Here is a 14,016-nt window from a genome sequence, read left to right as displayed (position 1 = left end):
TTGCTCCCAGTGAGCGGGCCGGCGCCTTGCATGGTAGCTTGGCCGCCATTGGTGTATGAATGTGTGTGTGAATGGGTGAATGAGAGGCCATTGTAAAGAGCTTTGGAATAAGGCGCTATATAAGTGAGTCCATTTACCATTACAGCCAATCACAGCCCTGCTCTGCCCCTGACACATAAAACACAGCTGAATTATCTCGCCCAGGACGTCAGGGAGATAGGAATGTGTTAAAGTGCTGCTCCTCCTATTTATAGTCGGATTAAAACCTGGTTTCATGACTTATTGATTAGCGTCTCTGCCGTGTCTTTGCAGAGAATTAATTTTCTCTCTCGTGCACACGAGCGCTTGGCTAGCTGCCCTCTTCTTCACCTGGCGAGGATGAGGAGGAGGAGGAGGAGGGCTGCTTGGCTGTGGTTGTGTTGTGGTCTGGAGCTGTGAGGGGTTTGTTGGTTGTCCCCCGTGCCAGATTAAAAACCAAAGGTGATGGAGCATTCCAAACCGTGCCTCCCAAACTCTGGAATGCTCTTCCCTTGGATCTTAGATCAGCGGTCTCGGTCGAAGCATTTGAAAAACAGCTCAAGACTGTCCTATACAGTCTACTAACCCCTGCCTGCCTGTCTTTTTGTGTCTTGTTGTGTCTTGTTGTGTCTTGTTGTGTCTTTTTGTGTCTTGTTGTGTCGATTTGTGTCTATTTGTGTCTATTTGTGTCTTGTTATTATTTGTTGTACACTTGTTATTTGTAAAGCACTTTGCTGTGATAGGTGCTATATAAATAAACTTTACTTACTTACTTACTCACTGTGTTTGTGTTGTGGTCAGGAGCTGTGAGGCGGTGTCAGAGGAAGGGACTCTGGACTGGACATTTGTTGTTGTAAGTCGCTCTGGACAAAGGCGTCTGCTAAACGTGACACGTTCTAATGCTTTGGTCCTCATGTCGGGATCTGATGCAACAATCTGACTTTTCTTTCAAGAAATGTGAATACATTTCCGACTTGTTGAAAATCAACGACACATCACTAGTCAACTAACACAGCTTGTTCTGTGAGCCTGCTAACAATGTAAAGTAGTGTTCTAGTTAACTAGGTAACAATGTAAAGTAGTGTTATAGTTAACTAGGTAGCAGTGGGGATTACTCACCCAATCCATTGCGTTGCAGTATTTTGGCTCGACTAGCCAAACTACTTCCGTAGTTCCGTGTTTCAAAAGAAAAGTCAGAACATTTTGATTGGTTGCCGACATGCGGACCAAATGATCAGACTGTGTCACAAATGCCAAAAACGTAAATGTTAAAGATGTCACACTGGCTTGAAACTGAACAACTCAACTCTAACATTCTCTTCTCACAGAACCAACCAATCATAGGTCTTCTCACAGGCGTGGTGGTGACCAATCAGGATGCACGATGGATCGACAGACAGGAAAGAAGACCACAGACTCGTCACACAAAGTTCTGAACCGGTTTACATGTTAGAGACACACCGCGCAGTTACACCTCACACACACTGGGACACACACATCTGTCCCCCAACACCCCTCCCCCATCCCTGATACACACACCTGTGTGTGTGTGTGTGTGTGTGTGTGTGTGTGTGTGTGTGTGTGTGTGTCTGTCCTCTGTGTGTGTGTTCCTCTGTGTGTGTGTCTGTGTTCCTCTATGTGTGTGAGTGTGTGTGTGTGTGTATAAGGGGAATAGCAGCAAACGTCACACAGGTGACTAAAGCAGCTACCAAAGGCATGTGGCTAACAGTCCTGCATCATAACATCATAACATCCTGGTTCATACTCCACCTCATTCATATCACAGAATTCAACACTATTTTAACACTAGAACAGCCGTGCTTATTTTACCTACTATAAGAGCCGCCTCGGGGGTGAAATGACCATAGTCTTTAAAATGGGAAGCTGCTACTTACACACAACGACCACTAGTTGGCCGTCTTGTAAATTAGCCTGCCTCCTACACAGAAAAACACAGCAAAATAGCTTTATACTAGCTTATCCTGAAAATGTAAGGATACTGGGTGGTAGAACGCACATATCTAGGAAAAGTCATGAAAGGAGGGTCCTGAAATTTGATCGAGTGCAAAGATATAACAATTTGTCTACTCACAGGGTCAAATGACCCCACCCCCATGGCTGTTCTAGTGTTAATGACCCCCCCCCCCCCCCCCATGGCTGTTCTAGTGTTTATGAGTTATCATAATTCTGTCTCACATTGGGCCAATAAGCTCCTGCCAGTAACGTATCACTGTGTGGGTCCGGTCCTGTGTATGGTGGCTAAGATCTGGCTCAGTTCTGTCCAAGTTCTGTCCAAGTTCTTCCTGTGTTCTGGCACTGAGGTTCCAGTTCTGAACCAGTTTGTCCTGTGTTCTGGTACTGGTAAGTGTTCTGGTTCTGAGGTTTTGGGCTTTGGTCCTGGATGTGTTCCTCTGTGATGAGAGGCTTCTGATGGACCGGGCCATGGCGAGGAGGGGCGGGGAGAGATGAGGGGAGGAGGAGGGTAGAGGACGGGAGGAGAAGGGAGGGGAGGGCTGGAGAAGGGAGGGGTGGGGAGAGGAGAGGAGAGGAGAGGAGGGGAAGGAAGGGAGCGTAAGGGAGGGAAGGGAGTGGAGGGAAGGGTAGAGGAGCTGTGATGCCCCCCCCCCCCCCCTCTCTGCGTTCACCTGCGTCCAGCTGAGGGAGAGAGATCACAGGTTAGAGTGACCTCTAGTGGCTGCTGTGGGGAAGCACACTCTCACACAGACTATAATGATGCAGAGACATGAATACATGAAGCACTGTTTACCTGGACGGGACGGTGTGTGTCTGTTTATCTGTAGGGTGGTAGGTCTCTACAACACACACCTGGAGAGAGAGAGAGAGAGAGAGAGAGAGAGAGAGAGAGACAGAGAGAGAGAGAGAGAGAGAGAGAGAGAGACAGAGAGAGAGAGAGGGAGAGAGATAGTTTAAAAAGTTAGATTCAAAAGCACTTTCTAGCAGCCTGTGATACATCTCAACACTCCCTCGGCGCGATCAGACGCGAGGCTACAGGGGCTCCTAACATCGGTGCTTTTTAGTGTTTTTAAGTACATTTGGATGTACATTTTTATGTATTTATGTAAACCAGCTCTTTTCCCTTCTTGTTTTTAGTTTTTTTTCCTAGCACCAGGGGAGCCCCCCCTCCCAAATTTCGTTGTTTGGTACCTGTACTATATCAATGACAATAAAGACCATTCATTCATTCATTCATTCATTCATAACACACCTTACGCCTCTCCCATCCTGCCCCCTGTCTCATCACCAGCCTAGCATAGACAGACTGTACACACACTGTCACCTCAGCAGGGGGGCAAAGGGGGATGGGGGGGGGCAGAGAGGGATGGAAAGCTGTTCTGCTCTCATTCTGGTGAGTGCTCTGCTCTCGTTGTGTCTGGTCTGAAACACCACGTGTCCTGACCCAGGTCAGCCTGACCCACCTGACCCACCTGGATTAGCCAATCAGGTCAGCCTGACCCACCTGACCCACCTGGATCAGCCAATCAGGTCAGCCTGGCCCACCTGACCCACCTGGATCAGCCAATCAGGTCGACGTTAAACCGTCTGACCCACCAGGATCAACCAATCAGGTTACAGTACTTCATGGGTCAGTTATAGTATAGATATGGATACATGTTCAATAGCCTATGTGTTGCAGTGCTTTGTTTAATCAAACATCTCAAGTGGAACACGCACATCTGTCTGTCTGTCTGTCTATCTATCTGCCTATCTATCTACCTGTCTATCTGCCTGTCTATCTGCCTATCTATCTGCCTATCTGCCTGTCTGTCTGCTTGTCTATCTGCCTGACTATATGCCTGTCTATCTACCTGTCTATCTGCCTGTCTATCTGCCTGTCTGCCTGCCTGTCTGTCTCTCTATCTATCTATCTAGCTAGCTATTTGTCTGCCTATCTATATAGTTAGTTATCCCCAGTGTGTCAGAAGCTGAAGGTCAGAGAATGTCATGCACAGATGAAGATGAAGATGAAGGTCAGAGATTGTCATGGTTACAGGCGTATATGAACAATGGAGAGCTTGACCTTTCAGGTAAGGGCCAATCAGGGAAGCAGACAGCAACAACACACAGGCCAGACAGACAGACCGCACCCCGGGGACACACTGCAGGGATGAAGGATGTGTACTGTCTCTAGTTATCTATGTGCCGACAGAAGGAATCGCTCCCCCTTTTTCTCTAGTGGCTGCAATGTCAAGAAACCGAAGGCTAAGAATTTTACTCTCTTATACTTATAGGGCCGGTTTCACAGACAAGGCTTAAGCCTAATCCTGGACTAAAAAGCATCTTCAATGGAGATTTTACATTGAAAGTGTGATTTAGTCCAGGACTAGGCTTAAGCCTTGTCTGTGAAACCGGCCCATAATGTATTAACCCCTGTGAGTAAAAAAACATGTTATATCTTTGCACTCGATCAAATTTCAGGACCCTCCTTTCATGACTTTTCCTAGATATGTGAGTTCTACCACCCAGTATCCTTACTGCCCCCCTGTGGTCTGATCTGCTCTCTACTGCCAGACCACAGGGGGCAGTAGAGAGCAGGAGGCACCACAGGGGGCAGTAGAGAGCAGGTTAGACCACAGGGGGCAGTAGAGAGCAGGACACACCACAGGGGGCAGTAGAGAGCAGGTTAGACCACAGGGGGCAGTAGAGAGCAGGAGGCACCACAGGGGGCAGTAGAGAGAAGGACAGACCACAGGGGGGCAGTAGAGAGCAGGTTAGACCACAGGGGGGCAGTAGAGAGCAGGTTAGACCACAGGGGGCAGTAGAGAGCAGGTTAGACCACAGGGGGCAGTAGAGAGTAGGTTAGACCACATGGGGCAGTAGAGAGCAGGTTAGACCACAGGGGGCAGTAGAGAGAAGGACAGACCACAGGGGGGCAGTAGAGAGCAGGTTAGACCACAGGGGGCAGTAGAGAGAAGGACAGACCACAGGGGGCAGTAGAGAGCAGGTTAGACCACAGGGGGCAGTAGAGAGCAAGTTAGACCACAGGGGGCAGTAGAGAGCAGGTTAGACCACAGGGGGCAGTAGAGAGCAGGAGGGGGCAGTAGAGAGGCTGCCAGGGCACAAGGACATTGAGACAAAGTCAGCTGAAGGTGACAGTGAAGTGGGACACACACACAAACACACACACACACACTTTTTCATTTTTCATTTCAAACCTTTATTTAAAACTCGATAGGCACTGAGGTCACCCTCATTTACAGTGACGTCGAGTGTACAATAGAACAGTGAGCAAGGGCAAACAAACAGTGAGCAAGACAGGATTAAAAAGAAAAAAAAAAAGAAAAAAAAAGAAAGAAAAAAACTAAAAACAATTGCAATCGGTAGAATACAGTTTTTGCACCAAGAGTTTAAAGGTAGAGGCAGAGGGGAGGACCTCCAACCGGAGAGTTTGCTGCAGAGTGTTCCATGTATTAGGGGCATCAGTAAAAAAGGCTGTTTTACCCAGGTCTGAACGCGCATACGGAACCCGAAAAGAAAGCCAACTATTAGATCTGGTCACATAAATACCAAGACTCCAGTCCAATAAAGATGAGATATAAGGAGGAAGCTTGCCACAGATGGCCTTGAAAACGAACAAGTTCCAGTTACACACACACACACACACACACACACACACACACACACACACACACACACACACACAGACACACCCACACAGAGAGACAGACAGACACACACCCACACAGACAGACAGACAGACAGACACACACACACACACACAGACAGACAGACAGACAGACAGACACACACACACACACACACACACACACACACACACACAGACAGACAGACAGACAGACAGACAGACAGACAGACAGACAGACAGACAGACACACACACACACACAGACAGACAGACAGACAGACAGACACACACACACACACACACACACACAGACAAGACAGACAGACACACACCCACACAGACACACACACACACACACACACACACACACACACACACCCACACACACTGAGCCCCCCCACTGGGACCATGAATGACTGTGGTGTTTTAACTGTTTTAAGTGGAAGCTATGGAGCGATCCTGTCAGCCAATCAGATCCCTTAGATTTACATGACCTAACTAGGAGCTCAATATGGACCCAATTAACCCAAGGCCCAAGGATACATGACCACACACACACACACACACACACACACACACACACACACACACACACACACACACGGGAGTGACTTTGTCTGAGTATGTCTTTTGATCTATGCAGGGAGACCTGAGTCTGACGTCATATACTGGAAACAGCAGGTCATGAGATTGGAACGTTACCGTGTGTGTGTGTGTGTGTGTGTGTGTGTGTGTGTGCGTGTGTGTGCGTGTGTGCGTGTGTGTGCGTGTGTGTGTGTGTGTGTGTGTAGTAGGGGGTGGCATTCTGTTCAGCAATAGATCAAGACTCACTCTGTCCACTATCCACTAAAAATAAGGTCATATATGAAACACAACCTTGGGGAAAAGACTTAACACCTGCTGCTAACATCTCGTGACAGTCTCGTGCGTAGTAGAGAACAGAACCAGTATTACAGAAACAGAAGCCGGTGTGAGACGCGCTCCTTTTACTCACCAGGTTCGTTCAGCGGGACGTGGGCGCCCTCTAGCGGGCTGCTGGGGGTAGTGCAGGCAGTCGGTCTCCATTCATTCAGCCAGTCCATTCATAATTCCCAGCAGCGCAGACTCGACTGGGGATTTCAGCCTCACTTTCTTTCTTGATAGTTTCTCAACAACACACTGATGATACTCCATTAGATCAGATCAGATCACCACCTGTCGTCATAGTAACATCAATGTCACTGTCTGTCAGTCAGTCAGGCACAGAGCTTAGGTGCTCAGTGGTTGGTTACTGGGGTGTGTGTGTGTGTGTGTGTGTGTGTGTGTGTGTGTGTGTGTGTGTGTGTGTGTGTGTGTGTCGGTTGAAACAGGGATGAGATGAGGCGCTTCCTTCCTGTCTGTCTGGGCTCCCAGGCCACCTGGAAGATTACTGTGGAAACAGCAGTGCCATGGCAACGGTGGCTCTGGGGTTACCCAGGAAACGACGGTCGCTATGGAGACTGCGTCACAGACAGCGGCGGGGGGGGATATTTAGAGAGCATCCAGAGAAAGAAAGAAAGACAAAGGCGTGTTCATGTCTGTGGTTCGCTGTATGTGTGTGTGTGTGTGTGTGTGTGTGTGTGTGTCTGCGCGCGCATCTAGACAGCATGTGTCTCCTACTAGTGTGTATTTACGGCTTTTCCAAACAAGGTTTAAGAAAGAAAGCTCTTTGTTGTTGTCTGTATAATACAATCACGACTCACAGGTGATGAGACTATAGTTTCTCTCGGCATGTGAACATATAAGGCTACTCAACTTCCACCACGACGAAGGCAACGAGAGGAGACACAATAATCTATTAGAGATATACTGTAGTTAGGCAGGTAATAGATTTGCAACATGAACTGTTTCAGACGCAACACATTTATAGGCTACTACTGCTATACAAAACGCACCCAGATAATATATATAAAGCGATATATAGATCAAATACTTAGGATGTAGATTGTTCCTTACGGATCATACATAATATATGCTCTCTCTGTGTGCGTGTTATATCAGACTGGTGACAGGACGACAGGATGTGTCAGAGAGTAGCAGGCGTATCTGGAGAAGCACCCAGGGGAACATGGAGGGGGGGGGGGGGTTTGGTCTCTGAAGCGTTTATTTCTGAACCAGAATCCCGAGTTCATCATTGTTCAATTATGAATTCTGCTGGCTTGAACAGGACAGATTTAGCTCTCTAGCCTCTCCTCTCCTCTCCTCTCCTCTCCTCTCCTCTCCTCCTCTCCCCTCTCCTCTCCTCTCCTCCTCTCCTCCTCTCCCCTCTCCTCTCCTCTCCTCTCCTCTCTGACCCCCAGATAATAGACCGTAGTTAAGAGTCTAGATTGTGATTATATCCCTCCTGTGTTCTGGGTCAGAGAATCAACCAACCCCATCCTGTAGTTTAGTTCTACACGTCAGTGAAGATCTTCTGATTGATGCTGACGCAGTTGTGAGAGTTCTGTTCTGACGTTGTTGTTGTGTTTGTTGTTATTGTTGTTGTTGTGGCGAGGAAGTTGCAATGTTGTTGTTGTTGTGGTTGTTTGAAGGCGCAATTGCTGATCCCTTGCTCCTCGATCACCATGTACTCGCTCTTGCCCAGCGAGGTAGACGAGGAGCGGCTCTTCCTCCTCAGCGCCTCCTCCTCCTCCTCCTCCTCCCCCGCGTCCTCGGCCAAGGGCTGACAGCTTCCCACGTGGAGGTACTGCGCCTGCTCCTCGCCCTCTGTCTCGCGGTGGTAGAAGTAGTTGAAGTTGGACACGATGACCGGCACGGGCAGGGCGATGGTCAGCACCCCGGCGATGGCGCACAGCGAGCCCACGATCTTCCCCCCGATAGTCACGGGGTGCATGTCCCCGTAGCCCACGGTCGTCATGGTGACCACGGCCCACCAGAACGCATCGGGTATGCTGCTGAAACCGGACTCCGGGTCATCGGCCTCGGCGAAGTACACGGCGCTGGAGAAGAGGATGACCCCGATGAAGAGGAAGAAGATGAGAAGGCCCAGCTCGCGCATGCTGGCTTTCAGCGTCTGGCCCAGGATCTGCAGGCCCTTGGAGTGGCGGGAGAGCTTGAAGATGCGGAACACCCGGACCAGGCGGATGACGCGCAGGATGGCGAGAGACATGGCCTGTTGGCCGCCATTGCCGCCCTGCTGCCTCTCCGCCAGCTCCGTGCCCAGGGTGATGAAGTAGGGGATGATGGCCACCACGTCGATGATGTTCATGATGTTCCTGGAGAAGATGGCCTTGCTGGGGCAGGCGAAGAAGCGCACCAGCAGCTCAAAGGAGAACCAGATGATGCACAGCGTCTCCACCACGAAGAACGGGTCCGAGAACGGGCTGGAGTCCAAATACGACGGCACCACGGTACCGTTCACCCCCGACCCGGCGACGATTGGGTCTTTGCTGCTGCTGCTGCTGTGGTGGTCGTCCCTGAACTCTGGTAAAGTCTCCAGGCAGAAGATGACGATGGAGATGAGGATGACCAGGACCGACACGATGGCGATGCCCCGGGCCGGACCGGAACTTTCCGGGAACTCGAACAGCAGCCACACCTGCTTCTGGAACTCGTTGTCGGGTAAGGGACGCTCCTCCTCCTTGATGAAGCCCTCGTCATCCCGGAACTTCTCCATGGCCTCCTCGCCCAGCTCGTAGAAGCGGATCTCCTCGGAGAAGATGTCGATGGGCACGTTGACGGGCCTCCGGATCCTTCCACCCGACTGGTAGTAGTAGAGGATGGCGTCGAAGCTGGGTCGGTTGCGGTCGAAGAAGTACTCGTTCCTGAGCGGGTCGAAGTACCTAGGGGACAGAAAAGAGAGAGAGAGAGAGAGAGAGAGAGAGAGAGAGAGAGAGAGAGAGAGAGAGAGAGAGAGAGAGAGAGAGTGAGACAGGCATGAAGCCGTGATCGTGATGTCATACTAGCCTGACATCTCGTTACACCTCCTCTCTGAGTTTGTTTTTAGCAACATGAAAGAGAAGATAACATCGATTCTTATCAGGGGCAGAAATAGACCTGAATATAAGATGGCTGCAGTCATCTAGTCAGTAAATGTAGTTTGGTGGCCGTGTGTGTGTCTGTGTGTGTGTGTGTGTGTGTGTGTGTGTGTGTGTGTGTAGAAGTACTCGTTCCTGAGGGGGACGGGGGGGGAGTACCTCATCCTCTTCTTGGGGTCCCCCAGCAGGGTCTCTGGGAACTGGGACAGGGTCTTGAGCTGCGTCTCGAAGCGCAGGCCAGAGATGTTGATGACCACCCTCTCGCAGCAGTCGTGGTCGGGAGGGTCCGAGTCGTAGGGGTCCAGGAGAGAGAGGTGGCCGGGCAGGGCCGCCGACTCCTCCAGCGTGGTGTCACACGCCGCCACGGTCATCACGACTAGGGTCTTTGCACATTGATGCGTGTTTTAAAATCCGAAAGTCATCCGAAAAAAACAACAACAAAAAAACGTTACGCACCGAGAGACCTCGCACACTGATGATCGACCGATGCGTTTTTATTAGAGTCCAGTTAGTTATTAGATCCACCCGATCATCAGAACTGGTCCTGCGAAGAAGGAGAGTTTCACCTGCTGGTAGAAGATCTGAGGAATGTTCCAGAAGGTTTCCACTTCAGAGACTCGCATCAGAAAAAAGTTTCACTTTTCTATTTTCGTTTCAATAGAATACATTTTGCGAGAACAACAACAGCTCATTCCTTCAGAAAGCCAATTAACTGCGTAATACATCAAACATATACATCACACAACAAATATTTAAACTTTTACCCTCCTACTCCATAACTTCAAAGCAGACAATGAAACAGAGGCACACACACACACACACACACACACACACACACACACACACACACACACACGCACACACACACACACACACACACACACACACACACACACACACACACACACACACACACACACACACACACCAGCTCCCGGAAAACCACAAAGTCTCTGCCTCTTTGAAGGCTTTTGACGGACGCGAAAAACGCAGAAAATCGAACCTGTTCCGAGAAAAGAATATGACGGACGAATATCTGTGATCAGGTGCAAACGTGACTGACACAACGAGAGTTTCTAATTATCTTTTAAAAACCTGCGAACATTTCGGACGTGAAAAAAAAACATCAATGGGCAAAGACCTCTCTCGGTGTGTCCGTGGTTCAGGAGGAGGGTGGAACCACGGGAGGGAGGGGGGGTTGGAGGAGGCTGAGGTGGTCCTGGTCCATGCATGCAGCCCCCCTCCGCGAGCCCCTGCTCAGCCACAGCCACTGCTCCACCGTCTCCTCTTTCGTCTCCCTCTCTCTCTCTCTCTCTCTTTCTGTCTGTCTTTCTCTTCTCCTTCTTCTTCTCTCGCTCTCTCTTTCTTTCTTTCTCCAATCGGTGTTCCCGATTGGAGAGCGCTGGGGGTTTATAAACAGGCGCGCGGAGACGCTGGACACCTTTCCTCTCCTCCACCGCCAATCGGTGCCAAGCGCGCGGAACCTCAGACGCGCGTCACCCCCAACGCCCCCCTTTGGGCGTGCCCGCCTTGAACACACACACACACACACACACACACACACACACACGCACACACACGCACACACACATGGAAGCACGCATGCACGCACGCACGCACGCGCGCGCACACACACACACACACACACACACACACGCACATACGCGCACGCACACACACACACACACACACACACACACACACACACACACACACACACACACACACACACACACACACACACGTCCTCTACCTTCTGAACAAGGTCATTGTGTTCTGAGGGTTAAGTACATCTTAAGATATTCTGATGAACTAAATATATTACACTATTTGATATGCAATACAAATACAATCATTTTATAGAATGTTTTTTTTTCGTAAACAAAGCATATTTATGTTGTTTAGGTGACTTCGAAGAAATGTGTGCTGTGAGATAGGTGGCCGTGGAACGTTCCGTGGCTGGGGGAGATGTGAATAATTAAACAGTAAACAGTAAAACCGGAGATATGATCACCTCCCTAACCTCCCTGGCAGATGTGCCTGGTGTGTGTGTGTGTGTGTGTGTGTGTGCGTGTGTGTGTGTGTGTGTGTGTGTGTGTGTGTGTGTGTGTGTGTGTGTGTGGTGAGGAGGAGGAGGAGGAGGAGGAGGAGGAGTAGTAGGTTATAACATGTGTATAAATTCCATGTTGTTTTTTAAAATGTATACCATTTTCATTCACTAAAACAAAAGGTAATAAATTAGTCTATTGACAAGGAGACAAATATAAATATATAGACAAGAAAAAAAAACTGAAAACAAGCAAAGAAACAAACAACAAAAACATAATATATTCAATAAAGTTTTTTGTTTTTTTAAGAGTCGAGAAAAAATAAACGTGTGCGTGTGTGTCTGTGCCAGTGTGTGTGTGTGTGTGTGTGTGTGTGTGTGTGTGTGTGTGTGCGTGTGTCTGTGCCAGTGTGTGTGTGTGTGTGTGTGTGTGTGTGTGTGTGTGTGTGTGTGTGGGTGTGTGCGTGTGTGTGTGTGTGCGTGTGTGGGTGTGGGTGTGTGGGTGTGTGTATGTGTGTGTGTGTGTGGGTCCTGAGGCATAGCGGTAAAGGGTACTGTCCATGGTTCTGAAAAGGTCACCTTCAGTTATGATATTTCTAAATGATAAATGGACTGCACTTATACAGCGCCTTTATCCAAAGTGCTTTACAATGGCCTCTCATTCACACACACATTCACACACACATTCACACACCAAATGGCGGCAAGCTACCATGCAAGGCACCGGCCCGCTCACTGGGAGCAATTTGGGGTTCAGTGTCTTGCCCAAGGACACCTCAACATGTGGCCAGCCGGGGCTCAAACCGCCGATCTGCAACCTTGCGATCATTAGACGCTACCTCCTGAGACACAGCCGCCCCTCTTATATTAACTGACACACCATTCATATAAGAGTGCAGCTGTATCTCAGGAGGTAGACCCGGCGTCTAATGATCGCATGGTTGGCAAATCGGCGGTTTGCGCCTTGCATGGTAGCTTGCCGCCATTGGTGTGTGAATGGGTGAATGAGAGGCCATTGTAAAGCTCTTTGGAATAAGGCGCTCTATAAGTCAGTCCAAAATATAACTCATATTAACTGCCCTGAACAGACTGACCCCTGACCCCCACGGAACACAGGCAGTCTGTCAGCCAATCACAGCAGGCGTCCTATCCCTTTCATCTACTCGGCCTTCATGGCTTCAATCAGCGTCAGAAAGTAAGAACCATGTGACCTCGTCTCACCTGAGAACCTGACTCACCTGACTTACCTGACTTCTCTCACAAAGTTTCTAAATCACCTCGACTCTGAGAAACTTCAGCTGCCTCATTCACACTCAAGGCTGTCTGGCTGGCATAACGAGGGTTTGCAGAACAAAGGCATACAGGCCCTGGGGAGGTGAGTGTGTGTGTGTCTGAGTGTGTATGTGTATGTGTGTGTGTGTGTGCGTGTGTGTGTGTTGTCTTCAGAGCGCCAGGGTCGACCTGCTGCTAGATCAACAAAGCAACGCTCACAAAAAGAGACCCTGGAATAGCTGATGCCTTTCTCTCATTTCATACACGTCCTTTCAGGGTTCATCCTTTCTTTCTGGGTTCACCCTCTCTTTCAGTTCATCCTCTCTTTCAGGTTCACCCTCTCTTTCAGGTTCATCCTCTCTTTCAGGTTCATCCTCTCTTTCAGGGTTCATCCTCTCTTTCAGGGTCCACCCTCTCCCTCTAAGTCAGGGGTCCCCAAACTACGGCCCGCGGGCCGAACACGGCCCACCCCCACACTTGGACCGGCCCTTTGAACAACGTGTAATTTCTAACTGCAATTGCGGCATTGCACCGACGTGGTGGCGGGGGCGCTGTTTCGCAAATAATTGGAAATACATTTCCACCATAAATTGATGCAGAAATGGCACAAATTGCATCTAAATTTACCAGAATGCAAGAAATTAAGTGTTTGATGCTCGTTTAAGGACCCCCAGACAGCCCTGCTTCATGGGTCCCCCCGTGTATGATGAGGGTCCTCCCTCAAGTATCAGACTGTAAAACTGATTATATTTCATTGACATATCACTATAGGTATAAATTCCATCCAAATTCAACTGTTTAGACTTTGTTTGCATCCACCAGTGCTCTCCTGCGCGCAATTGCTTTGCGCAACCGCCTCCATTTCACACCGTTCCACTCTGTTCCATATTATTTTATGTTAGAGACCAACCCAGGCCCCCCATCACAGAAAGGAAAAATGATGTGGCCCTCACAGAAAAAAGTTTGGGGACCCCTGCTCTAAGTGAATCATCTATCCATCAGTCATAGCAGGAAAAAGTAATTTATGCTCGGGCCAGGGGCCATTGGCAGTCGTAGTGCTAGAAGAAGGGAGATTTTAAC

General features: G+C 49.3%; 1 protein-coding gene across 1 annotated transcript; it reads right to left on the bottom strand.

Annotated features, from left to right (window-relative positions):
• Positions 1 to 8,032: 8,032 nt before the first annotated feature.
• LOC308152126 (potassium voltage-gated channel subfamily A member 2-like) lies at positions 8,033 to 9,988 on the bottom strand (the record flags this gene model as incomplete). Its single annotated transcript, XM_080525036.1, has 2 exons — positions 8,033 to 9,422; positions 9,777 to 9,988. 2 exons carry the CDS (start codon positions 9,986 to 9,988, stop codon positions 8,033 to 8,035), a joined length of 1,602 nt encoding a protein of 533 aa, XP_080381162.1.
• Between the last annotated feature and the right edge of the window lie 4,028 nt (positions 9,989 to 14,016).

Source organism: Nansenia antarctica (assembly GCF_963989245.1).
Source record: "Nansenia antarctica genome assembly, chromosome: 3".
Lineage (NCBI taxonomy): Eukaryota > Metazoa > Chordata > Actinopteri > Argentiniformes > Microstomatidae > Nansenia > Nansenia antarctica.
The sequence above is the reverse complement of the archived record's forward strand: the minus strand, read 5'-3'. Positions and strand labels throughout refer to the sequence as shown.